Genomic DNA, 27,149 nt, shown 5'->3' with positions numbered 1-27,149 from the left:
CCTGATGAGCATTACAATATTTAATGTTTTGTAACAGTTGATTATAACAATATTTTGTGAGTTGGATTGCATGAGTTGACTCATGACTTGACCGAGTCAACTCTATTTATAAACTTATCGTTCTATTGAGTATAATTTGGTCAAGCCTTTTTTTTTTCTTCTTCCCCAAAACGATTCCAAATAACTGTTACGTCCCGGTGTGGATAGTGTAATTAATCTAGAGATATCATGAAATATGTTTTAAAAAAGGATATCAATAGTCTCTAGTTATTTAATGTCTTATTGTGAAATGATAGTTAAAAGATTTATAAATATTATTGGAATTGATAAAATATATAAAGTGTATTGTGTTTTCTAAGTCTAATTCAAGGAGAGAGGTCTCATCAGGAGGGAAGAAATAAAGAGAATGAGGGGATAAAAGATTGAGGGAGGATAGAGTGCCAAGAGAGAAAATAAGAGATATAACATAAAAGAGAGAAGATGAGACATAAATGGAGAAAATGTGAAGATAAAAAGGGAGGGAGTCAGACAACTTGGGAGACTTTTCGGCCAGGCTTCTCTTTGGGGGCTTCTCCAACCTCACGACAAGAGCTCCAACGACGATATCTCCACTAGAAAATAGACCTCTGATATTTATTGTGCAGTGATGATGATAGACTATGAGAGATTGTAAAACAAACATATTATAGTAGATTATTCTCCTCAAACGATCTAATGTAGGCAATATGCGAACTACGTAAATTTATGTGTCTCTATTTCTTTACTTTTCTTATATTTATTTTTTGTTCATTGTCATGGATGAACGTATAGACACTATACAGCCACATCAGACCACCTTCGGGGTTCCATACAATATTGATAGAGGACCAAATCGTCATAGCAGGCCGTGAATGAACTTCTCTCTCTTTTTTGTCTGTTGTACTATTTTTAAGCGTTAACAATTATTTTATTTTTAAAATGAGATGAAAAATAATATTAATGGCACATATGAAAAGGTTTTTTTTTTTTTTTTTTTTTTTTAGCAGACATATGAAAAGGTTTTAATTGAAGAGGGCAGAAATGAAAATTTGTAGGGAAATCTACCCAATCAAAGAGGAAGAACGATGGTCCATCAGGGATTCAGGATAAGGCTCACACAATATTCTAGAAGGCAAATAGTTATTGTTTAAAAAAAAAAAAAGTTGAAATAAATTAAAAAGAAAAAAATAAGAATACGCCAGCAGTGATACAAGGGAATGACGTGGCATGACGAAGAGGTGACGCGGACTGATGTGGGCTTCTTTGTTTTTAATTTATTTAAAAAAATACGGATAGGCTCTGAGATGACTGCTGATGCTTACACCGAAAGCTGTGTGGCTCCACTCGACTCAGCTATACTGTCTCAGCCTTTTTGGCTCTGCTGGTTCTCAGGGCTCCGTTATAAAATTGTAACGGCGTTTACTGCTACAACCCTGAGAGAGAGAAACTTGCCGATCATCGTGATTCGTGAAAGCTGAAACATAAGTTTAAAAAATTATTATTATTATTATTATTAATTTGTGAAGAGAAAATTACCAAATTATATTCAATCAATGAATGTTTTTGCAGTTGAAATTATTTTTATAATTATTTCAGAAATTTTTTGTAAGAGTAATGATAATGCAATCGTAACAATGAAAAAAAATAATAATAAAGAGATAAATCTATGCAATGATTGCAATGCAAGCAGGCGGCATTACTGCCCCGGCGGCGACTTTGGTACGGATTATCCAAAGTCATTTCGGTCCACTCATCCTCATATATTAACGCCACGTAGTACGTATGGGACATGTATTTTTAATTTGTTTTTGTTTGTTTGTTTGTAACATGTCAATCGTTGTTGGCAGACTGAGGTTTGATATTTGTTTGTTAATTTACTTCCTCAATCAAAATTCATGAGTGCGTGACCGTCTGCCCCTTCTCTTCAATTCCCGATAGCAACAAGCTTAACCTGCCAACCGTCCAATTCTGTATTGCATGCCACAATTTGGATGAGATTCCCTTAGCCTTTTATGTCCAATCACGTTTACCCACAAAGATAATTGGAAAGGTTGCTTGTAATTATTTTCTGTAATAAAATCGTATAAATCATGTATTATTTCTTTCATATTTGTAGACAGCTGATTGCTTTAGTTTTTTTTTTTTTTTTAAAAAGACGGTACTTCAATTTTTTTGATAGTCATATTTTTTATAAAAAAAAATCGTAATTACAATCAGACACTTAAGATTATAATAGTATAGAAAATCAAGAAATTACAAACTAAATAAAAAGAATAAGCTTAAAAAACCAATTTACCAGAAATTATATATATAAAAAAATAACAAAAACCAAGTACTTATAATTTTAAATATTGAAAAATCAATTCTGTCAAAAGGACTCTAACTGACTAGAAAAAGTTGTGTTGATTGCTTAGTTGTTGTCTTTCTTTCCTTTATTTTTGCAGTTGATAGAATGCCACGGCTACCGGCAACATTAAATTCTGAGAATGACTTGTGTTGTCTGTCCATTTGGGTTTGGTCAACCGCCACCCTTCTCTGTTCATTCGCTTGTCACTATACAGGATAATGCTAGGCTGCATACTTGATATGCACAAATAATTTTTTTAATCTTTTAAGTATTTTTTAAAATATTTTTAATCATTAAAAAAAAAGAATTCATTAATAATAACTTTTTTAACTATTTAAAAAAATTAAAATATATAAATAAACACATGATTTGAGAGTCATATTAACATTTAATAGTTCCTACTATATATTTGAGTGCTAAAGCATCTTTATTGATTTGGTCAAATCCATATCTATTCATTTTTTATATAATAATAAAATATTATTATTTTAATAAATTTTTTATTTAATTTATTTTTATCATATTTTGTAGCTCTACCAATTAAATGTTAATAATTATTATATTCTAATTAAATTCATGTTAAAAAATCATATTTTCAAAAGTCATTTAATACTAATAATAAAAAATATTTGATTAAACTCATCTAAAATTTTATTTAAATTTCTTAATTACAAACCAAATAGTATTTTTGCGTGGAGTGAGAAACTAATATTTTAATATTTGTTTGGAGTGAGAAATTAGTATTTTAATATTTGATGAATCAATTATAGTTCTTCATATTTGACTAACTACTGCAACAAAAATCTAAATTATTTTAGATTTGCCCAATCTAATGTGGGATATTTTTTACATCAATTATGTAAATTTTAGCCAACCTTCATTAGATGCTTTGACTTATCCCATAATTAGGACTAACTAGTCTAAAATGTTCTTATAAGTTTTAAGAAATATTATTTTTTATCTTAATAAATATTAAAATTAATTGGTAAAAATGCAAAGAATTCAAGGTAAAATAGGTATGAGGCGAGGAAGTCAGAGAGGTAAATAACGAAGAGTTAATAGTTGCAATAAGATAAATAATATTTTTTTTTTTTTATGAAAAAAGTAATAATAGAAAAGTTCAGCTAGAAAGCCAAAGAAACAGATAAAGACAATAATAAAAATTAAAATATAACGAAATGTATTTTTCGCATGTGAATAATTGAATTGGTTTAAAAAAAAACTATGAAAAATAAAATCAAATAATGATGTTGACGCTTCAAAAACTATATAAATAATATATATATATATATATATTATTAATTAATTGGTTTCCGTGTGAAATGATTTTTGATCTGCGGTATAAATTAAGCAGTTCATCGCAGAAAATCACTCTTTTCTTTTTTTTTTTTAGGATCGAGTAGTGAATCCTAAGAATGATATGGAAAACGTTTTTTTTTTTCTTTTTTCAAGATTTTGGGTAAGTATATGGAGAAGTTTCAAATGTTCAGACTCATATCAATAAAAAGAAATTAGTGAAATCATGCAAATGAAGAACTTTCAAACGTGCTCCTCAAAAGGAAACCATCGCAAACGCAACAAATAATTAACCCTAAATATTACAAGTCAATGCTCACAATCATGAGATCACCAAATAAACCCATTGGCTCAGCCCCTAGTTAACTCAAAAAACCGCCCTGACGTGCAATTGACATACTTACAAGTCTTTGGATGGATTTGTTTTGCAATAAATCACGTTAAACTGAAGTCGGCTGCGTGTGTATATTGAATTGAATTGAGTTAATTTAAATTTTTTATAAATAGTAGTGGGTTGAGAAGGTAGAATGAGTTTTGTATGACCCACTTAAAATGAGTTTCGATGTATTTATGAAAATTTGAAAAAAGTTGTAAGTCTTACGTATAAAAAGATGTTAAGTTAAAAAAGATTATGGTCCCACATGTAAAGAGATTTTGAATTGAGATAAGTTTAGTGATTTGAAAGTTGGGTGTTTAGATGTTAGAAGAAGTTTAAATCTGAACCAAACTCAGCTTTAAATCTAAATCGAGTTCGGTCAAGGAACCAATCGCAACCTAACTCATCATATTCTTTTAAAAAAATAGACAAATATGAGATCTACATGAAAAATATTTTTTTAATAGAGAGTCCTACTTTTTTATTTTATTTTATAAGAAAATACGCGAGTTTTACATACTCTAAAACTGTAAGTATGTTTATCTCTTTCATTTTAGGACTCAATCTATTAATTTTGTTTCGAACCAAATAAAAGGGAAATATACAAGCACTACTACTTCGCGTCATATGGAGCTTTTGGTTTCACATGCAATATTAATAAAACTAGGTTAGTAATAGGAGCGGAGCAGATAGACTCATTCTAACTAATTTATTAGTTCAGAAGTGTAATTTTAACTCATCTCCTTTGGCATCTTTAACTATATATTGTGAACATCAAGATCATGCATGTGGTTCCTTGTTTTTAGCTTTAATATCCCGAAAGAAAGACAGGATTTGAAAAGAAACTAAAAGTGCAATATATTCTGGATTAAAAGTAGTTGATGCCAAAGGGAGAAAGAACATTGGATTTGCTTGCGTTCTACACAAGAAAAGTATATCTTAGATTCTTACGAAGATATAAAAAAAATCGATGAACACGTACGGGGGATCATAAAGAAAAAGAAAAAGAGGAAGTCACTGATCGCATGCACTCATTTCATTTCCTTTCTTTTAAATTATTTCTGGAAAATGGGGTCCTGCTGTCTTCTCTTTTAGCTGCAAAAGTCCCCTCATAGTCCCTTCAGAGCATGTGTTAAAAGAAGTAAATCCCAGGATATGCGTTTGAAAGTGAATTCTTGGGACAAAAAACAAAGATACATAAACTGTTTCAGTTGTAATTAAAAGTATTTTTTTGCGTACAAATTTATTTAACAAAACTCATGGTTTTCATGCTTCATATATACATACAGTTTTACTTATCATCCCACATCATATATTTTATATATACATATATATTTTTTAATTTTTAATTTTTATTCTTGTTAAACTAATTAGATTATTCTACTTATTATCCATAATCCACATACTTGTTAAAGAAAAAATGAAAAAAAAAATTTAAAATAGGTGTGCTGTGTAGTGATGATATGTATCTTTTTTTTTTTTTTTTTTTAAAAAGAAGACTGTATTCCAATTTTATTGATAGCCATCACTTTTAGAAGAGAAAAACTGTAGTTACAACCTAACACCTGAGAGTTATAAATAAGCATAAAGACCTAAATCCAGATATCAAAAATCAAAAGACTCAACCATAAATTAAGAAAGCCAAAAATTACAAACCAAATAAAAAAAAAAAAACCCTAAGAAACCAACCTGCAAGAAATCACACATATAAGAAAACAACAAAGAGACGATAACAAAAACCAAGTATCTCACTTTGATAACCTCAAATAAGAAAAATCAATTTTGTTCATGCAAGAATGCCTCTTAACCGACTAGATGATAAGTAGAATTATTCATACATATAATAAATAAAAAAGGGAGTAGAATTATTCATACATATAATAAATAAAAGAGAAAAAATATTTATAACCGTAAATTGTGTAACCGCTGCATAATCGTTTTGAAAAAAGTGAATAAAATATAAGACTCACATAAAAAAAATTAATTTTTTAATAATAAATCTCACTCATTTTCAAAGCGATTACGCAGAAGTTATACAATTCACGATTATATATAGAATTACTTTAAATAAAAAGGGAATATAATTATTCATACATATAATAAATAAAAAGGGAGGTATTTTAGAATACCTCATGGTTTTTAAACCCTCTCTCGTTTCTCTCTCTCACCAGCTCTCGAACCCATGACATGAAACTTTAAGCAAGTATTCAAGTCACGAAGTCCAGGCAGAGCCGGTGATAAAATCCTGCCAAATTTTTTATATATCAGTTATACACTGTCGGGTTACTACAGTACTTGACTTTTCAATTTTTCCAGGAATCTCCATATCTCAATGTGTAATCGATTTTCTAGCAATTCTTTTTTTTTTCGTACAGTTTTTTGGGCTATATTTTATTTTAATAATTGATAGAACAGTAATCCCATAAATTTTGCACCCGATTCGGATCCCACACGTACATATATCCAAAACCTCAAATGAAACAGAATTCTCACAGCCTCGTTTGTTTTTACAAATGAGATAAAATGATATAAGATAAATTGAGATTAAAATTAAAAATTAAATAAAATATTATTCAAATATATTTTTATAATATTATTTTTATTTTAAGATTTAAAAAAATTGAATTATTTATTTTCTTTTGAATGAAAATTTAAAAAAAATTGTAATGATTAGATTAGATGAGATGAGATGAAATGAAAAGATGAATAAAAACAAACGATGCCAATTACCGACGATATCCTAACCTAAATTTGCTCAAGATTTCCTTGCAATTAAGGTTGCTTGGGAATCGTTCGGGAGTATACCGTGTGCTTTGCTTCGTACAACAGGCAGATCCACCATAAACCATGACGACAGTGTTGCAGCAAACAATAAACCGATTCAACTTTGAGGGAACGTGAAAATCCGCAAGTTTGTTTAATAGCTAGGATCGAAATGCTCAATGAATAAATCAAATATTTAGACTAGCAGTTCAAGAATCATCTAAGCTGCCATTTGAATTCTAATTTCCAACACCTATATGAAGATAAAACAGAAAACTTTGTTCAAAGCAAGGACATACTAATTACTAAATGCCATTTCATTTTCCTTCCTTTTCTATCTGCCCAGCTCAGCAACATGCGAACGACAGGCTTGGTTCCCCAAAAAATTTCACCCAATTGGCGGCAGTTCGATGCAGGCCACACTTGGAGCATCAATGAAACTCATAGATTTGCAACTCATAGATTTCCAGAATGCTGGAAGGGCAGACTCGTAAACATTCTTCTACATATTGACAAGATCTGGAATGCTCACAGACGGACAAGAAAAATGCAGTACACACCTGCCTCCACTTCGCTGATTACAACAGTACCAAAAAAACGAAGTTTACTACACTGACATTATGATGTCAATCCGCATCACCGAGTCCATCACTCCCGTCCCCTTTCTTGGATATAGGTGCGAAATGGGAGCCGACTTTCTTAGTTTGTGAAGCAATTTCAGCATTTTTCCGCAATACTGCACCGGGTGATGGGTATGGACGCTGTTGAAAGAGAGGACCCTGAAACACATTAAATGATTACCGTTAAACCTAAAGCATGGGACACCATTAGGAAGCTCTGACGGGGTAAACTTCAAATTGTAAAAGAAACTTCTCAGTCATCTGTTTTTTTCGTTTTTCTTGTGTATGGGCACATTGTCTCTTCAGCTCTTTTGGGTTGGTGAGAGAGGACAATTTTTTTTTTGGGGGGGGGGGGTTGTTTCTCCGCCAAGGTCTGAAGTCCCTGATCGATTCTCAATACAACTATATCTAAGATATGTGTTATTGAATAGGTACAAGTGCTTTTGGCAGTGTTGCATGGCATTTTGGTAGAATAGAGCTAACATGCATTGTAAGCAAAACACTAGTGCAGTTGCAGAACAGCAAACTCTTGATCAACTAAAAAATAACAGCCATCCTATTGGTTTTGCAAGCCAACATCATGAAATACTGAAAACACAGCTCATAGTATTGTTCTTATTTTCCACCTCGTACCCTCTCAACAAGGTATAACCTAGTCAGGGTCAGGTTAGCAACAAGAGTAAAGCCCACAACCAAACCTGGTCAGGGTTGCATAGCCAAACCAAGAGAATAAAAGTGCCAAGAAGTTCCAGTTTAGAATGGAGTTCTTGTCACTCTTCCTTCATGTTGAGAAACAAGGATTTCTGTACCTTCTCGGCAATATGTTGTCATATGCATGAAGATGGGTAATATATATCTGAAGATACCACTAGACCAAACTCAAGTCTTAATGCTAGTTACCATATTTGAGGAAGCAACATGTTCCATTTTGATAAACGGCTCCATCTCTAGTAAATCAAATAAAAGAGAGAAGGAAAGGAAAAGAAAATAATCAAACCAAACACAATTAACATACTGTGGCAGTGGTATCAGCTGCCCGTGGCTGCACTCCTTTTAGGCCTACGACCCTGAAAAATCAACAAAAGATGATATTAACCAAGGCCCTCATGGGTCATGACAAATATACTGCCATTCAGGTACAGGTATAACAGATTGTTTTTCGGTGCCTGGTGAGGGGTTTTGGGGGGGTGTGGTGGTGGTGGTGGGGTGAACGAGGGGCTGTTTATACCAGAAAACTTTCATTGAGTACGTAAACATACCAGCCACCACGAGGAGCATCAGAATAAGCGCTTGGGTCCATGGGATCCAACTCATCATCCTCAGTATAATCACGTTTCCTGCTTCCTCTTCTATTTACTTTTCCTACTGGAGGTTTCCCATTGGACCTGGAAACCCAAAGTGAGATCAATCAACAATACCCTCTTTCTTATATTTATATATATATGAAAAAAAAGGGGCCAAAGCATTAATTTTGTTACAAGGGAAAGAAGACAAAAGGAAAAGGTCTGTCCCCATTGGCCTTTACAATAAAACATAATGGTGAAACGAGGTAAAATGAGATACAAAGTAATATCTAGCTTAGAATTTCATTCCAAAATGGAATTAACACTTAAAGTTTGTCGAATAATAACTTATCTGTGGTGAATTAAATTGCTTAAACAATATTTTCTCTTCTTCACACATGTGCCCAGACTCCGTTGATCTCAATAATTGGAGCCAACGTGTGAAATTTTAACTTTTTAAATAGAGGGTAGAGTGGAGACAAGGTTCTACTTTAGGATACTGTACAATAATATCATAATAAATTATCTTGTCATGAAACTTACGTTGATAGAAAACGCTAATTAATATTATTTAACCATTATTGTTAAAAAGTCAATCAATATTTCAAAATCCAGCTCAACCATTATTCAGACTATACAAAATTTGGGTGAAAATAGCAATCTAAGTCACAATTGGTTCTTTCTAAATGTACTCCCTCTTTTTTTTTTTTTGGTAAAAAAAAAAAAAAGCTACAAAGTTCAGTGAATTATGGAAAGAGTACTATTTTCAGTTTCTCACTGAAGGCTTATAACATTTTGCTAGAAACAAAGCAGTCAATAGTTAGTAGAATTGTTAAAACGAAAAAATCCACTCTGTTTTGGCCAGAAATTTGCTAGAATGACAAAACTCCACCAAGTTAGCAGAGGATGGTTTTCCCAGACTCTATGGCCTGAGAGAGGGTTATAAACCCGAGAGTATGATATTCTGGGCAGCAGAGATCTCTGTCAACAAAGATAGGACCAATCTTTCTACTGTATAAATATTGAGTAATGCTAGATACTGTCTTAGGGTGTGCAAACTCCGTGCACTTCCTTTGAAAAATAGTGGGGCCCACCATTAAACATGATGTATATTGTTCTATACTTCTCATGTTGAGTGAATCTATAATATTGAGTTTCTTATCATAACATAATTGGGGCTCAAATAAAATCGTAATTACATGGTTCCACAAACAGCTATCTAAAGTAGCAAAGCTTCCTGGTATCTCAACTGGGCTTCATCCCCATATAGGGATGGGGTGCAAAGTGCACTCATAAGATCAAACGGATATGTATGTAACCTACTGACAAAAGCATATATTAACACATAAAATAGCAAGCCCCTGAAATAACTAAACTCCACATGAGATAAGAGTACCTTTGTTTAGAAGCCTTTTTGTGAGAATCTTCTTTGGTGCTTGCAGAATTACTGGAAGACAAGTACTGGCATTGTGGAAGATTGAGAACTCTGCATTCGATAAAGTAAATAAAATAAGAAAAAGTATCTGTGGGCTTTGCATAATAACTGATGAGATTTCATGCACAAGGTACAATAATCAAGAGCTAAAAAATGCAGTTATAAAAAATGAAGTTAATATACTGCTCATCTATATAAGAAAAAAACAGCAACAATAATTATTGCCAGCACATCTTCGTAGCAAGGACACTTCTTTCTGTGAGTTTTACAAATGTCCAATTCTTAGATGCCTGGAGGTTAGCATACTGCATAGGTATTTAAATAGAGTAATGCTAGATACAGTTCTAGAGTGTGCAAATCTCGCGCATTCCCTTTGAAAAAAGTAGGGTCCATCATTAAAAAAATAATTTTTTTCATGTGGATCTCAGATTTATCTACTTTTTTCAAAAGGAGTGCATGGGCTTGCACACCTTAGGACTGCAAATATCATTTATCATCCAATTATCACCCCGATGTGTCTATATTCTTGCGACATAGCAAATTTGCAATGTTTCTTCACGGAAAAGAGGCTTCTAATGGCCACACACTATTGTGCCATTCACTGGGAAGATCATGAAATCACCATCCTAGCAGACGTGGTTTTAACGTTGGAAAAAAAATCATAGGTAAAAACCAGATGTCTATGCTGGATTCTGCAATACTATTTACATATGGTTGCATGCTCTGATATGATTGCAAGAATTGCAGTGGGACTTAACCCAGCACTTTACGGCACGAGTTGACAACAACCATGCACCACCTGTGTCCATGTTTCCCTCTTTCAAGAGAATTCAAGCATGTCAAGTCCTGGTAAAGACGTTCCAGTACTCTTCCTGTATATTTGAGCATTCTTCTTTTATTGTGCAATTTATTTTTCATTTATCCAAAAAGAAAACTCAACTTAACTAAAACCTAATCACAGTTAAACTAGGGCCACCTTTATGGGTCCCCTCCAACTAATCAATTTCAACTGAGCTATTTTACGAACATTTGGTACCATGGAGCAAAACTGGTCTAATCTTGTTTTTCCCTTTAAATTTAATAGGTATCTATAATCTATTATAGATACCGATTGCAATGTTAAACTTTAAGGGACAATATCAGATAAAAAGATTTGGTAAACTTCTTCTAAGCATGCCTTCCTCCATCCCATGAGTGAGTCTTCTTAGCACTCATACCTATTTCACATGCACAAACATTTTTTTTTTTTAACAAGTAAGAGTAAATTTATTGATACGAATAAAATAGGAATAGCCTGTGTAAACAGGAAGTATACAAAAGAATACCTAAATACATTCTAAGATCAAGAGATTAGAGACAAAGTCATGTGCATTGTTTCCATTAAGTACAATGGCTGAAAACCAAAGCATTAAAGTGTGTACAAAAAAAATCTGAAGCTCTGCCCTTGTACGCTCCCTATCTTCAAAACACTGCTCATTTCTTTTCGATCAAATACACCACATGATGCACAACAGAATCATCTTCCAAACTGCTGTCACTTGAGGACAACCTTGAATCTCCTTCCAACAGGCCAATAAATCCACCACCCTCAAAGGCATAATCCATGCAACGTCGACTCTTCTAAAGATCTCATCCCACAACACCCTTGTCACCTCACAATACAATAGTAAGTGGTCCACTAATTCTCCATTCTTTTTACACAAATAGCACCAATTCATCACAACACAACCCCTCTTCCTCAAGTTGACTGTGGTCAAAATCTTCCAAAGAGCAGCAGTCCATACAAAGAAGGCCACTTTAAAAGGTACACGAGACTTCCAAATATTCTTTCAAGGGAAATGAACATTAACTTGGGATATCAATATTTTGTAATACGCCCTGGCTGTACATTTCTCGCTACTATTAGACCTCAACTGCATCTTATCCCCCCTGTGCCGTGGTGTTTCCCGTGGAGTATATCAATCTGAAAAAATCTGAAACCGTGGGTAATTCCCAACATGAATATCCCGATTGAAGAGGACATTCCACTAGGGAGGGCCATGAGAAGATACCCGCAAATCCGCCACAGTGGCATCCTTGTTAGCTGCAATACAATAGAGAGCTAGAAAAATTGTGTTAAGAGCACGATCTTCACACCAAACATCATGCCAAAACCTAATTCTGCTACCCTCTCTAGCCACGAAACCGGTATGACTTACAAAACTCGGCCATCCCTTCCTAATAAATTTCCATATGCCCACACCATACCCCCCCCCCCCCCCTCCTTCACTTCATTGGAGCACCAACCCCCCCAAGCACTTCCATGTCCACAATCAATAATTTCCTTCCACAACAACTCCCCCTCCAAGTGATACCTCCATAACCATTTCCCCAACAAAGTTTTATTGAAGGTCCTCAAGTTGCACACTCCCAGTCCCCCATTCGAAATTGGGAAACAAACTTCATTCCAATGATCAAGATGAAATTTCTTTTCCAACCAGCTAGCCTTTTCTCTATTTTCTCCATGACCCTATCCCAAATGGCTCTAGCCTTAAAAGTCGCCTCCAACGGGAGGCCCAAATATTTCATAGGCAGCGAGGACACTTTACAATCCAAGAGGCTCGCCAAGCTATTGATACTGGGCACTACACCCACCACAACCATCTCAGACTTACTCAGATTCACCTTAAGTCTCGACACGACTTCAAAACATAATAAGAGTGCTCGTAGAGTTTGAATTTGGCCATGATCCGCTTCACAAAAAAGTAGAGTATCATCTGCAAACAAGAGATTTTGAAATTATGATAGAGCCATTATTACCATTACCCACCGAAAATCCTGATAGAAAACAGTCTCCAACATACGTCTTTACCATCCGGCCAAGTGCCTCCATAACTATAACAAAGAGAAGAGGAGATAGTGGATCCCCTTGCCTCAATCCACGAGAACTGTTAAAAAAACCAGCAGAGGTGCCATTCACTAGTACCAAGAAACGAGCGGTGGAAACACAATGTTGAATCCATGAAATCCATCTATCACCAAAGCCACACCTCCTGAGCAAGTATATAAGAAAATCCCAATTCACATGATCATAAGCCTTTTCCATATCAAGCTTGCATGGAATACCAATAACTCCCTCCCGCAGCTTATGATCCAAGCACTCATTGGCAATAAGAACCGAGTCTAGAAATTGTCTTCCCCGAACAAACGTATTTTGAGGCTTAGAAATAATTTGTTCTAATACCAGGCTTATATGGTTAGCAAGAACCTTCGAAATGATATTGTATACTCCACTCACAAGACTTATGGGACGGAACTCCTCAACTGTCGTAGCCCCATGTTTCTTTTGAATAAGAGCAATGAATGTCGCATTGAGGCACTTTTCAAACTTTTTAAAGGAGTGGAACTCCCCAAAAACCTGCAATACATCACATTTTATAATATCCCAACAGGCTTGAAAGAACCCCATCGAAAAGCCATCCGAACCCGGGCTTTGTCCTTGGCCATGCTAAGAATGACCTTATAAATCTCATCTTCGTCAAAAGGTCTTTCCAGCGAACTCGCACTCTGCGGATCAATGGACTCAAACAACAGATTATCAAGCTTCGGCCTCCAACAGGCCGGTTCCGTGAAGAGGTTCTCGTAGTAATGCACAATATGGTTTTCTAATTCAGAGGGGGAAGTAAGCACTTGAGTACCTGAATGAAGTGTCTCAATGGAATTGTTGCACCTATGTGAATTAGCCACTTTATGAAAGAACTTCGTACATTTATCGCTTTCTTTTAGCCAAAGGGTCCTGGATTTTTGTCACCATGAAGCCTCCTCCATCAATAGTACCCTCTCCAAATTTGTCACTACCGAACTCTTCCTCAATGATACCTCCTCCGAGGTGTCTCCCATCAACTCCCTCCCCTCTAACTCTTGCAGTTCCTCCATAAGAGTAGTCTTCTAGTTGTCAACGTTACCAAAAACTTCCAAGTTCCACTTCTTAATATCGTGCTTTAAAGCCTTAAGTTTGCATGCAATAATGAAACTAGGAGTGCCTGTAAATTGATAAAAAGCCCACCAATGGCGCACCTTCTCTACAAAACCATCATCTGCTAACCACATATTTTCAAACTTGAAATGTTGGCGTCCCCCATGAATACCCCCGCAATCTAACAATATAGGAAAGTAGTCTGAGCACACACGGGGCGGCCTCTTCTGACACAACTCCAAAAAGTGGGTATCCTAAGAAGGAGAGACAAGAAATCTATCCAATCTCGACCAACTCCGACTATTAGACCATGTGAACTCGCTGCCAACCATGAGGAGATCCATGAGATCTAGATAAAAAATGAACTCCGAGAACTTCTCCATAGCTAGAGAGATTTGATAATTCCTCGACCGCTCACTAGAAAAGCAAGTGATGTTGAAATCCCCATCCATACACCACGGCACCTCTCATAAACAATATAAATATGCCAATTCCTCCCAAAGCCTTCTCCTATCTCTATCAATGTTAGGCCCATAAATGCCTACAAAAGCCCACTCCCACCCATCTACCATATTTTTAAAACGGCTAGCGACCGGGAAAGTACCAACACACTCCTCTTCCGCCTCCACCACTCTTTTATCCCACATTAGGAGAACGCCACTTAACGCTCCTAACGAAGCCAAATATGACCAGCCCACATACGAACATCCCCACAAACTACGAATAATTCTTCTATCAATGACCCGCAATTTTGTTTCTTGAAAACACACCACATGAACCTTTCATGTTCGTAATAAAGATTTAATGCGAAGGCGCTTATTGCGATCATTAAGCCACCGCACGTTACAAGAGAGGATCTTAGGTTTCATGAGCAAAGGTGGCCACCCTCCCGTTCAATCTATCCCTTCCGCCACTCCCCTCTTTTGTTTCATAATTAATAGAACATTTAAGTCTTTTAAGTTCCTTGTCTCTCTTTGTGGCGGATTTCGATCTGCCATCTTCAATGGCCACAAGGGCTCTAAATTGTTCTTCAAATCCTATGCAAGAGACCCCAATGCAAGCTTGTGTCTCCTCAACCTTCTTAAACACCCACTCCGAAATGAACCTTTCTGTGTTGGGGCTAGGAGGGAGCATGCATATTGGATCAACATCCCCTCCATTGAAATAGTTCCCTTCACAAATAGCCAACTACAAATCCACACCTTCTGTCCTCCCCCCCCCCCCCCCCCCTCCCCCCCCCCAAAACAACAAAACCACAGGGAGCACCTCATTTCTCATGTTGCCCCCTCCTCCATTTTTCGGTGAGATTTCAGGTTCTAATACACCGGTGGAAGGGTTAAAGGCCTCCGAAACTACATCTTGTATCTGCCTAGCTAGAGAAAATGGGCAAACAGGGAGATTCGCACCCTCCTCTGCTAGAACTTCACTCCTCGACGGACTAGGCACCTGAGTTGTCATCGTGGATGCGCCGGCGGCCACCGCCGCATAAATCTATGCAGGTCCCAACGGTGTGGATGTGCGACAACCACTTCAGGATCACAGAGAACATTGCGACTGCAGGAACTCCCATCGTTGTCTTCTATTAATGTTGCTGCCGCCGGCATAGCCTCCGACGATAGATCGGCAACTTTCGGCGGGGTCACCTAAGCCTTCATTGGCGATGGTGGCTTGAACCCAGTCGCTGAAGGGCCAGCCCCCCTCACACTCTTCCTCTAGACCGGGCTTGTCTGTTGAAGGACCGAAGGCCGCCCCATGGGCTGAGGCCCAACACCTGAGCCCAAAGACATTTTAAGTTATGAAAAAACTAGGAAGATTTTTTTTTGGAAAATGATAGAGCTATCAAGAGTTGGGTCCCAACACTTTTTTTTTACTTGGTGATTAAGGATGTGTTTTTTAATGATGTTGTATTTTTTTTTAAATGTTTTAAGGATATAAAAAAAAAAAAAAAATCTATGAAAAAAAAGAAGAGGATTTGGTCTTCTCGGGACCCATCCTCAGGCTACATCCTCGGTGGGTGTAGCACTACTCCTATTTTATAGGTAATCAAAGATTGTATAGAAACCTAGGAAGAATTAGAGGTTTTCCTAAACTAACATTTTTATTAAGTGCAATCCATGCATTAATTCTACATTCAATAGCTTGAACAAACAAACTAAGGGCAAAAAAAGAAAATCCAACAATAGATCTCTTGTGAAAAATAGGCATCATCCTACCTTGTGCAATGATTGCAGTAACCCCACATCTGCACAAGGCCTACTCCCCAACCACCGCACCCCATGCACTTTATTAGCTCAGATGCTTGATCATTCCAAATCGAATTAGCTGCATTTCTGGTGACATTTTGTGAGGCAAAATTAATGTAGTATGCAAGAATGAAAACCAATAAGAAGCGATAACAAAAAAAAAAAAAAAAAGAACACCCCAAATTCAAACCACTGCACCCCAAGGACTGAATATACAATTTAACCTTTAGCTAACACTAACAAACTGCAACTAAAAAGTAAATTCAGTCTAGATTGCCAATGAACAACAGGTATATCATATACCCAGTGCAATTACTGCAGTAACCCGACATCCGGACAAGGCCTACTCCACAGCCACCACATCCAAAGCATCTATTTTCCTGGGATGACTGATCATCCTGCTTTGCATCAGGGGCACTTCTGGGGACTATGCTGTCAGAATGTTGCAAAGAAACCTGCAGTGATGAATCAGGACGCTCCCATTGTGATATGTGGGTCTTTGTATTGTAATAATATTTATGACCTGCATAGAGATCGTTTAAGTGTGAAGGGAAATAGAAGAGATTGAACACAATATGAATTATCATGGTTTTCTTTTATGGTGTCTACAACCAGTAACAGGTTTCAATTCCACAACTTGTGGAGTTTCAACAATGCATGCAGTTAAAGAAATAAGGTACAGCCTCAAAATTGTTACTCATGGGTTAATGGTTTCATGAGTGGGAAACGGAACTTTGAACAACGGATCTCTTTTGTGACTTGCACTGAACAATTAGAGAGCATGGGCACATGTATCAAGTTTACTTTGTATTAACACTAGCCAAGCACAAACTACTAGGAAAACTACAAGGGCATGGGCACCATAAATCAAATTTACTTTCTGTTAAGACCAGTCAAGCAAGAACTACTAAAACCATCAGGAAATTTTCCAAAAGGTTTGACCAATAAAATTCCAAGCTCCTTTATTTAAGAAAAAGAAAATGAGCGAGAGAGAGAGTCCCAAGGCAAGAAATAACATTAATATTCCTCATCAGGACCTGATAACAAAATTGCTAAACAATTTAGAAACAGCTGAAACTTTTACACAATGTTTGTATTATGCATTTCTTCCTTTCTATTCACATTACATATGTAAAAAACAAAGTAAATTTTTTATTAATATTAATAGGTGTAGCCAAGTACACTGGATATACACATATATGTGAAAAACATTGTGGGCTGGTGCACATGAAGTATTTTATACCTGTTGTTTCATCCAAAGCCTCTACCCAACCCTCTGGAATAGATAAAGGCAATGGATGTTGTCTAATAGGAGGTGTTTCAACCGGCTTTTCCCACTGACTCTTCCCAGTACTCTTATTGTAATAATATGGAGCACCACTAGCAGGGTCTTCTACCTCCACCTACAGGTATTCCTATAAGTTAATAGCAGCAAAAAAAAAAAAACCATAATAAGAAATTAGATTAAAACTTTTTACCAATTGGAAAATATAAACACAGCATCAACTGGAGTAAAAACATTTTTACCCTCATAGCAAAAAATTTGCTACCTTGGCATCACATTATTCCCCCACAAAACTTTTTTTTTTTTTTTTTTTTTTTGACAAGTATTCCCCCACAAAACTTGGAACTGAGCCAATTAGTAAAGTTCATGTGAGAGAAAACTGTAGCAACAAAGCATGCACTCATGAACACATGATCAAGCATCTTAAGTCTTCACTTTAGACATTCTTTTAGAAGAAAAAAATCATTATTATAAGATTCCACATGACTACAAGCAAATCTTGACATTTATTATAGGAATATTTGGACAATAACCCCCCAACCTAATAGACACCTGAAAGAAAATGATGGAAAAAAAGGAAAAATTGAAAACGATACATATGGCATTTGATACATACCCATCTGGAAGGAAACTTTCCATTATCCACAAGTTGAGTTGAACCAGTCTCTGACTTCTGAAATTTAGAACAAAATGCAAACCATTAAGGAGAAAATGTTTTATACATGAAGTAGACCAAAGTGAACACCTAGTTGCAATTTAGGATCTAGAAAAAAGATACAAGGAAATCATGAACACTAGTCCCATTGAATACAATAGCCAAAGCCCATAGAAATAAGGTGTGGAGTTAAGGAGCAAATGTTGACAAGCTGAAAACGAAAAATTGAGAAGAAATCATGTTTTAGTGGTCTGTAATGTTTAATCACACATCAGCTTGATATGAGCAAAAGCACCAAAGGCAAAATTGATGTTGCTGCTTCCTATCAATATGTTAGTAATGGCACTGAAGTGCCAACGACAAATCAGAAGACCACAAAAACCACAACTGATGTTTCTATCAATTCAAAAAATATGGCATTGAAGCCATGAATTGGAGACAGATTACCATGGAATATACCACAAAGTCTTCTGAAAACAAACAACAGAAATATTACCCTATTATTCAATCTTTTTAATTTTGATGAGATAAATTGGCACGAATCAGGCATTCTCTCTCTTTCTCTCTCTCTCGGAATAAAGAGAAAGTCTAGCAAGAAATATTAACTTAGATTATAAGAAGGCTCTTTTTGGTTACTGAGGAGATTTTTGGGTTTTGAAGGATGGCAAGTTCCTTCATTCTCATCTCCTTCCCCACTGCTTGTACCTCTGCCGTCAAAATGGTTATTATTGCTATTATTACTGTTGGAAAAGTCTCATAAGGTCTTGTTTGCCTATGATATTAAAAGTCAGGGATCACATGCAGATGTTGCAGTTATGACATGTTTTGATTGGCTTATTTTGACAATATGGAAAATTTGACACTCAAAATTTGACACATTCAAGCAGAAAATTGACAATTCCATGAAAGCTAAAGGTGTTGAAGCCTAAAAACCCGTGCAGAATAAGTGGAAAATTGCAACGCGTGCAGAATAGGTCCATTCATGAGAAAGTTAAGGAATTCTCCCACCACTAGATAGATAAACTAGCAGAATTGATACTTACTGGAGAGCCTTTTTCTGTATCTTCTTTAAGAATACCCCTTGCTCTCAACTTCTGCTTAAGGTACTCAGGCAATTCGCTAGATTTACTGGGGTTATCAGTATTAGGCTTTGGAGCACCATAATAAGCACCTCCACCCGGTACACCATACCCATTTCCAATTTCTAAATTACCTGACATCAAAGCACCATTAGCATAATTTTAAAAAACAAGCCTCGGATTCAGTATCAGCTAAATCTAAAAAAAAAAAAAAAAAGAATGATAACTAAGATGTTTATTGAGTTACTAATATTTCAAATCTGGAATTGCATTTTGAAGAATGATGCATACAATCAAACTCCATTTTTTTTGTAAGTTCAAACCAACTAATGATTTAGATGTTACATAAAAAGGAGTCCATTTGAGCTCACAGAGGAGTAATTATCGTTTTTGTTGATGCAAGCAGTACCATGAGGCTTTTGACGATATCAACATATTTTCTAGGCATCATTTCATTGCATACTTCAACCTACTTTAGGTTGCCTAAATAGGGATCAGGAACACAAATGAGAATTAGGCATTTATAGCAAAGAAGCTGGATTGATCCCAAAAGGAAATATTGGAGGGAGACCATTCAAATCAGATGAACAGAAAAAAGGCATAGTTCACAAAACATTGCACTGTTTTTTCTTTATTGTTCTTTCTTTCCAAGAAAATTACTACATCTATGACAACAGATTGTATAAGTTCATGACCCCCCCTCCCAGCCAAATGTCATTCTTGTAGGACCTTAGACACTTCCATTCCTATAATTTTCTATTGTCTTATCAAAAAAAATAATTTTTTATTGTCTTGCCATATTTATCAATCATATTATTAGGGAGAATAACTAGTGGGAATCTGGAAAAGACCAACAAGTATTGCCTTTTGTTTTTAATGAATTAAACAAGTATCGCTTCTTACCGCAAAGAAACTGTTAGAGCCTCTTTCTACGATCCACTAGGCTTATAGTAGGGTATCATCTTATAAGATTAACCAAGAACATATTATCACTAACATGGTTGCCTCTTAAAGGTGAAAGATGTCAAAGATATAACAGTATTAATAAATGAGAAAGAAGGAACTAACCACCAACCTTCTTCATGCACAGTAGACTTCCCCCGCTTTAAAGCCATTTCAGCACGATGTTGCGAAGTCATCTTCAATAGATGTTCCTGCAAGACAATTCATAAATAGAATGTGCAAGCTGATAAAAATTGGGAATAAGAAGTGGCCTACATAGAATTTGTCATTTAAAACGACAGAAAATTAGAGTAGCCCCACATAGATTTGCAGATTTCATACCTTTAGAGCATTGGGGTCACGACGTTCAGAAAAAATGTCTTTACCATCCTCAGAAGGTCCACTGAAGACTCTTGCTTCTCTGAAATTATAAATCATGCATATCTAAGCGTCATATGTTGTTCTATCTCCAACATTTCTGAATTCAAGAATAGAGGGCATTTTGTTGGGATGAATTAACACAAACCTGTGATGTTGTATGATGTTTTGGGTGGCGATTTCCTGTTAATCCAAAGAAAGACAAAATTCATATATAAGGAAATACAGTTATGTAAGCAGACAATATAGATCAGAAGGCTACCTGTTCACGCAAAACAGCATCCTGAGCAGCAGTTTCAATGTCCCTGGCATTTTCAACATGAAGTCTGGAGTAGCCAGTAGAGTCATTACTATTTCCATCGAAATGACCCGTTTGTTGAGGTATTGTACCATCTTTATGCTGGGGAATTTTCTCAACTGCTGTGTCTTGGTCTTGTGGTTGCTGTGCAATGAGGTCAGCGCCTTGTTGGGTTAAACTCGATTGAAGAGCATTGTCAGTTTCAGAGTTTTGGGGAATTTGACCTGAAAAATCAGGAGCATTTGGAGAAAATTTGTATTGAGTTGATGGACTATTATGGAGATATGAGCCTTGATTAAGAGTGAAGGTGGAATTAGAAGAGGGGAAGAGGTAATTTCCAGAATAGTTAGGGTGATACTGAGGTCTGACGGTAAGATCACCATGTTGAGGAGGGAATGGGACTGATGGAACCGCAGAAGAATAGTTTGGCAAGAAATGGACACCAGGAGGAAGTGGTTGGTCCTGGGAATTATCCATAGTCGATGCTTATTTGGCCAGAATGTCTACAATAAAACGAAGAAGAAGAGGCAAAAGGGATAAAATGTAAACGAAGTAGATTAGACTTAAAAATCCCAGCTCTTCTTCACCTGCATCACAGTTTTACTAAAAATGTAAGCATTTAGTGACTGAAACTTAACTAGTCAATAGATTTGAAGAAAAAGCTCCCCGAATGTAAATCACAACATTACAAAAAAAAAATCAAGCATCTGAAACATTCAAACATTAAGCAGAATGTCAAGGAGCAAAACAAATTAGCACAAATACGAGATCAGATGGTTCGATTGTCAAGTATATAAATATGGAAACAAGTAACTAACTAACTAGCAAACAAATCTTCGTAGTTTCGAAAATGCATAATTTCTTAAAATCATAACACCCCCCCCCCCCCCCCCCCCCCCCCCAAAAAAAAAAAAAAAATCAATAAATAGTACTACCAAAAACAAACTTATTACTCCAATGATTCGAAAACTTCTCAGCTACTTGAACAGTGTAAGCTTTGATCAGTGTTAATTATTTCAATCAATCTCAGGGCAGGTAGCGAGATCACGTACCGAAAAGGTAAATTCACAAACCTGAAGCCAAGGTTATATGGATATCCCAATAAATTTCCGGAGTCGGTCGGTCCTGGGGGAACTCCCGACTGTAGAGTCAGTAGCCTTTTGCATCAACAAGGGTCGTAGGAAGTCAGTTTTCTGGGGAGGAGTTCGAATTTTATTTAACAATTTGGGAACGAATAGGGCTCATCTACCGGCGATCCTTATCTTTTTAGGTTAATTAATCTTTTTACGAGCACAGACATTATTAAGATTTATAAGAAAAAGCTAGAAATTATTTGTCTAAAGATCAGAATGGAAACATGTTTTTAGTAAGAAAAAAAAAAAAAAGAAAAAAAAATGGAAACACATGTATATCTTTGGGAAATCAGTGAACTGGATGGATACGTTTTCGAGGTATTTAAACAAAAAAGATTTTAAAAAAATTAAAAACACAATAAAATAATTATTTAAGTCTTACAAAATTAATCAATATTTAATTTGAGGTTATGTTTGGGTTTTAAATATAAAAAAAAAAATATTTGCCATAAGGTGAAGCCAAGGAAGTAACTCTGAAAGAAAAATTAAAAAAAAAAAGACCATTGAAGCAACCTCTGAAATATAATAGAAATATTCAAATAAATAATTAAGACAAAATTATACTGCAAAACAATGGTACGAGCATGATTCGACTCTTCATTTAAGACTTTTTTTTTAAAAACATTTATTCTTTTTTATCAATTTTAAAAATTTCTATTCTTTTCAAAATAATATTTAATACAATTATAAATTATATAAATGTCATGCATTCTTTTTTTAAAAATTAGATCTATCATTTAAAAATTAATTTTTTCATACAAATATTATATATATATTTATTGAATAAATATAGATAGAAGTTACTATTGAGAGCATCTATTTTGTACACATGATGTGACATCATCTAGACCACACATCTCTCCAAATGATTGTTGGAAACAATCAATTGAAAAAACAGTCATGCAGTGAGTATAAAGTGTATACTACTACAATAATTTCTCTCTAACATTACTCATATTTATTTTTTCAAAAAATGCGCGATCGCTTGCATAAAAAATTGGAAAAAACTAGTGCAATCTCATTAACGTCATTTTATTTCATCCAAGCCCCCAAATTGAAAAAAACAATGGATGTCGGGTCAAGAAAAAAGGATTTAGAATCTGTAAACAAAATCTAAATATTGTAAAATGTTGTAAAATAAAAAATTTGATAAATTGATAGCATGTTTATGTAAATAGAGTTTTGTCACTTATCATTTTTATGTATTATATACTGTATTTTTTATTTTTATTTTTAGTTTTATTCTTTTTAATTTTATTGAATTTTTCTACTTATCAACTATATATAACATATTTGGTAAGATTAAAAAATAAAAAATAAATAAATAAAGTGTGATATGTATAAATGATGGATTAAAAATTCTATCCACTAAAATATTATTTCACTTTCATCCTACTAATTATGATGTGATATATTTATCATTATTAAATAATTATTTATTACATGTTTCTTTATCAGTGATGAATGTGACCCATATCATTTAGTATGATCAAAATAGGATGAGAGCGTGATGTATAGAAAATTCTATACACTATATTACTATCTCACTAACTATGATGTGATATATTTATTATTATTAAATTATTATATATTGTATAATTTTTTATTATTTAATAATAATGAATGTAATACATATTATTTAATATGATAAAAATAGAATGTGAGAGTAGTGTTATAAATATTGTAAACTTCAGCGTGGTCGTCCACTAAAGACAGGAACAATAAAGCGTGTTGCTAGGGCTGAGCACCGACAGTTTCGGAGTCGGAGGGCCCAACCTCCGACTCCGACTCCGACTTTGTCGGAGGTCGAATCCGACCTCCGACTCCAACTCCGACATGTAGAGAATCCGACTCCGATCCGACTCCGACTTGTCGGATCGGAGTCGGATTTTTTGACTTTTTTTTTAAATTTTTTTTTAACTTCATATTTGACCTACTTTAAAAAAAAATTGTGGTATTTCAAATTTCAATTTTCTCAAAATTACAATCCAAACTTATTAAACTTTTTATTATAATAAAAAATACAACTAAATAAAACAAGTAACATACTAACATACATTCAAAAAATAAAAAGAAAGTCATATTTTTACATGTACTCCCATCGTCCATGATTCCATATCCACATCCAACTAATCACTACAATAAACAAAGGCACCGTATACGAAATGAAGATTAAAAAAAAAGTACCGTATAGTTACTATAGTATACTATTATAATTACTATGAATCTATTTTTAATTATATTATATATATGATATATATTATTATATATGAATATTAAAAAAAAAAGGCACCGTATATGAAATGAAGATTCAAAATATAGTATTACTATTTTATATATAATATAGTATTAATATATTATACTATTAGTCTATTACTATATCTTATAGTATAATTACTAATACTATAGTATCATACTATTAGTATGTTAGTGATTTAATATTATATATATTAAATCTCTAATCTCTTATACTTGATATATATTAATATATTTAAATATTAGTAATACACTAATAGTATTAGTATATTAATATTAGTATTAGTTATACTAGTATTGACATTAGTTATACTAATAGTTATATTAGTATTAGTTATTATTAATACTATATATTATACTAATAGTGATATTAATACTATATATAGTTATAATGATTAGTATAACTACATTAGTTTTAGTTATAGTGATTTAACATAACTATATTAGTATAAGTTATAGTGAATCAGTGATTTAGTGTAGGTATAATACTATAAGTTATAACTATAGTCTATAATAGTATTAGTATAAATATTAGTATTAGTTAAAGTGGATTACTAATAGTATTAGTATTAGACCATAAATCTAATTAATATACTAATGTATATTAGTATTACTAATATATTTATCAAAAGGAATATGTTGAGAATTTATTAAGTCAAAAAATATAATTAATACAAGATATTGTTATATAAAATTTATATGAATAATACTTTAGTTATTATTCATTAGTATTATATGTTATTCTAAATTTATAGATTAGTGTTTATCCATTAGTATTACATGTTGATGTTATTATGCATCTTAGTGTTTATAGTATATTATATATACATTAGTATTACATGTTATTATATTTATACATTAGTAATTTAGTGTTACAACTTACATGTAACATGGTAGTAATATTATAAATTTGTAATAGTATGATATTTACATATAGTCATATACTAAACTATTATTATTTATTAGTCAATTTAGTCTATATATTATAGTATAAATATATAATTTAACTAGTATATTATTGAGTTTAACTAACTATATAAGATATAGTTGTATAAAAGTTAAATGATTAATATATAGAAAAACACATATATTTTTTATAAAATATGTATAAAATCAGAGGCGGAGTCGGAGGACCAAGTCGGAGGCGGAGGCGGATTGTCGGAGGCCTCCGACTCCGACTTCCAATAGGGAAAAAACTCCGATTCCGACTCCGACTTGTCGGAGTCGGAGCGGACTCGGAGCGGAGCCAGAGCGGAGTCGGATTCGGAGTCGGATCGTCGGATTTTTGCTCAGCCCTACGTAGGGCTGAGCACCGCCTGTTTCGGAGTCGGAGGGCCCAACCTCCGACTCCGACTCCGACTTTGTCGGAGGTCGAATCCGACCTCCGACTCCGACTCCGAGATGTGCAAAATCCGCTCCGACTCCGACTCCGACTTGTCGGAGCGGAGTCGGAGCGGAGTCGGATTTTTTGATTTTTTTTTAATCCATTTTAACTTCATATTTGACCTACTTTTAAAAAAAAATTGTGGACTTTTGAATTTCAATTTTCTCAACATTACAATCTAAACTAATTAAACTTTTGATTATAACAAAAAATACAACTAAATAAAATAAGTAATATACTAACATGCATTCAAAAAGTAAAAAAAAAAAAAAAAATCCTATTTTTACATATACTCTCATCATCCATATCCTGATATCCACATCCAACTAAATACTAATCACTACAATAAACATTCACATATCACACCTACCATCCATCATCCATAAAAATTAAAAAGAAAATTCTATTTTGACATGTACTCCCATCATGATATCATCCATATCATGATATCCACATCATTCTAACAACAAAAAAAATCCAAAATATTCTAAGAGCCAACCAAAATAAATGTTCCAAAGAACATTTAAATATTTAATTACAAACTTTCAAATGCACCAAAATAGAATAAATTACAAACTTCTAAATTACAATATTCTAAATGCCCAACAAATGAACCAAAATATATTAAATGTTAGAAACTTCCATATGTTCCAACTTCCAACTTTCAAGTTGTGCCTGAAAAGGAAAAAAAAAGAATATTAGTAAGGAAAACAACCCAACTTTAATATCATATGAAAAAAAAATTTAAACAAATATAAAAAACATGTATATTACATCTTATTAGGAAGATGCAAAATCTTATATAGTTGTAATATTCTCAAAAAACCTATTAGGAGGAATGGATCCATTTAGCTTTTTTGAACTAAGGTCTCGAAAACTTAAATAAATATGAACTTATGGTATAAACAAAGTAGAAGTAAATAGCAGAGTTATCTTTGAAAAGTAAACAGAATTCAGCATGAAGCATTTAGTATTTTGGATAGTAACTCAAACCTCAAATGCTCAATATGTCAAATTGTCAATCATCTTCACGAAGTAAGTTGGCCATACCAGTGATTAATTCTACATTAAGATGTTAAAGTATAGGAGGTTAGTATCAGAAAATGGCAAAATCAACATATATAACAACTTAAAAAAATCTCTAAATACATTACCTGAGTCTAACTTATAACTCTCCACATCATCAATGGCATCCGTATAATTTTGACTCAAGCATATAGGAGTTGACTTCAACCAGTTTTGTGTGCACACAAGAGCTTCGACAGTTCTAGGAGCCAAAGAACTCCTAAATGGATCCAGGACACGGCCTCCTGTGCTAAATGCCGACTCAGATGCAACGGTGGTGATCGGAATGGCCAAGATATCTCTTGCCATTAGAGCAAGAACTGGATATTTGCTTGAGT

General features: G+C 34.2%; 1 protein-coding gene across 2 annotated transcripts; it reads right to left on the bottom strand.

Moving 5' to 3' along the window:
- Positions 1–6,973: 6,973 nt before the first annotated feature.
- On the bottom strand, positions 6,974–22,335 carry LOC121266779. Of its 2 annotated transcripts, XR_005940917.1 has the most exons (15): positions 22,099–22,335; positions 20,938–21,560; positions 20,824–20,858; positions 20,640–20,718; positions 20,431–20,509; positions 19,320–19,489; positions 18,238–18,294; positions 17,580–17,739; positions 16,640–16,859; positions 16,307–16,423; positions 10,100–10,189; positions 8,680–8,805; positions 8,436–8,487; positions 7,242–7,579; positions 6,974–7,134 (listed from the first exon to the last, which is right to left on the bottom strand). XR_005940917.1 is itself a non-coding variant. In XM_041170591.1 (14 exons), exons 2-14 carry the CDS (start codon positions 21,448–21,450, stop codon positions 7,427–7,429), a joined length of 1,851 nt encoding a protein of 616 aa, XP_041026525.1. In that variant the 5' UTR covers positions 21,451–21,560; positions 22,099–22,335; the 3' UTR covers positions 6,974–7,426. The 2 variants fall into 2 exon arrangements, 1 of the variants encoding a protein (XP_041026525.1); XM_041170591.1 differs by having other exon boundaries at positions 6,974–7,579.
- Positions 22,336–27,149: the final 4,814 nt, after the last annotated feature.

Source organism: Juglans microcarpa x Juglans regia, chromosome 5S (assembly GCF_004785595.1).
Source record: "Juglans microcarpa x Juglans regia isolate MS1-56 chromosome 5S, Jm3101_v1.0, whole genome shotgun sequence".
Taxonomy (NCBI): Eukaryota; Viridiplantae; Streptophyta; class Magnoliopsida; order Fagales; family Juglandaceae; genus Juglans; species Juglans microcarpa x Juglans regia.
The sequence above is the reverse complement of the archived record's forward strand: the minus strand, read 5'-3'. Positions and strand labels throughout refer to the sequence as shown.

Bases quoted from the DNA above. Each gene is read 5' to 3' on its own strand.
- LOC121266779 (XM_041170591.1), bottom strand. From the start codon at position 21,450: ATGGATAATTCCCAGGACCAACCACTTCCTCCTGGTGTCCATTTCTTG. The intron at 17,740-18,237 runs GTATGTATCAAA...GAATACCTGTAG, and splicing joins GAAAGTTTCCTTCCAGATGG to GTGGAGGTAGAAGACCCTGC. The intron at 10,190-16,306 runs GTAGGATGATGC...TATCGAATGCAG, and splicing joins TACTGCAATCATTGCACAAG to AGTTCTCAATCTTCCACAAT.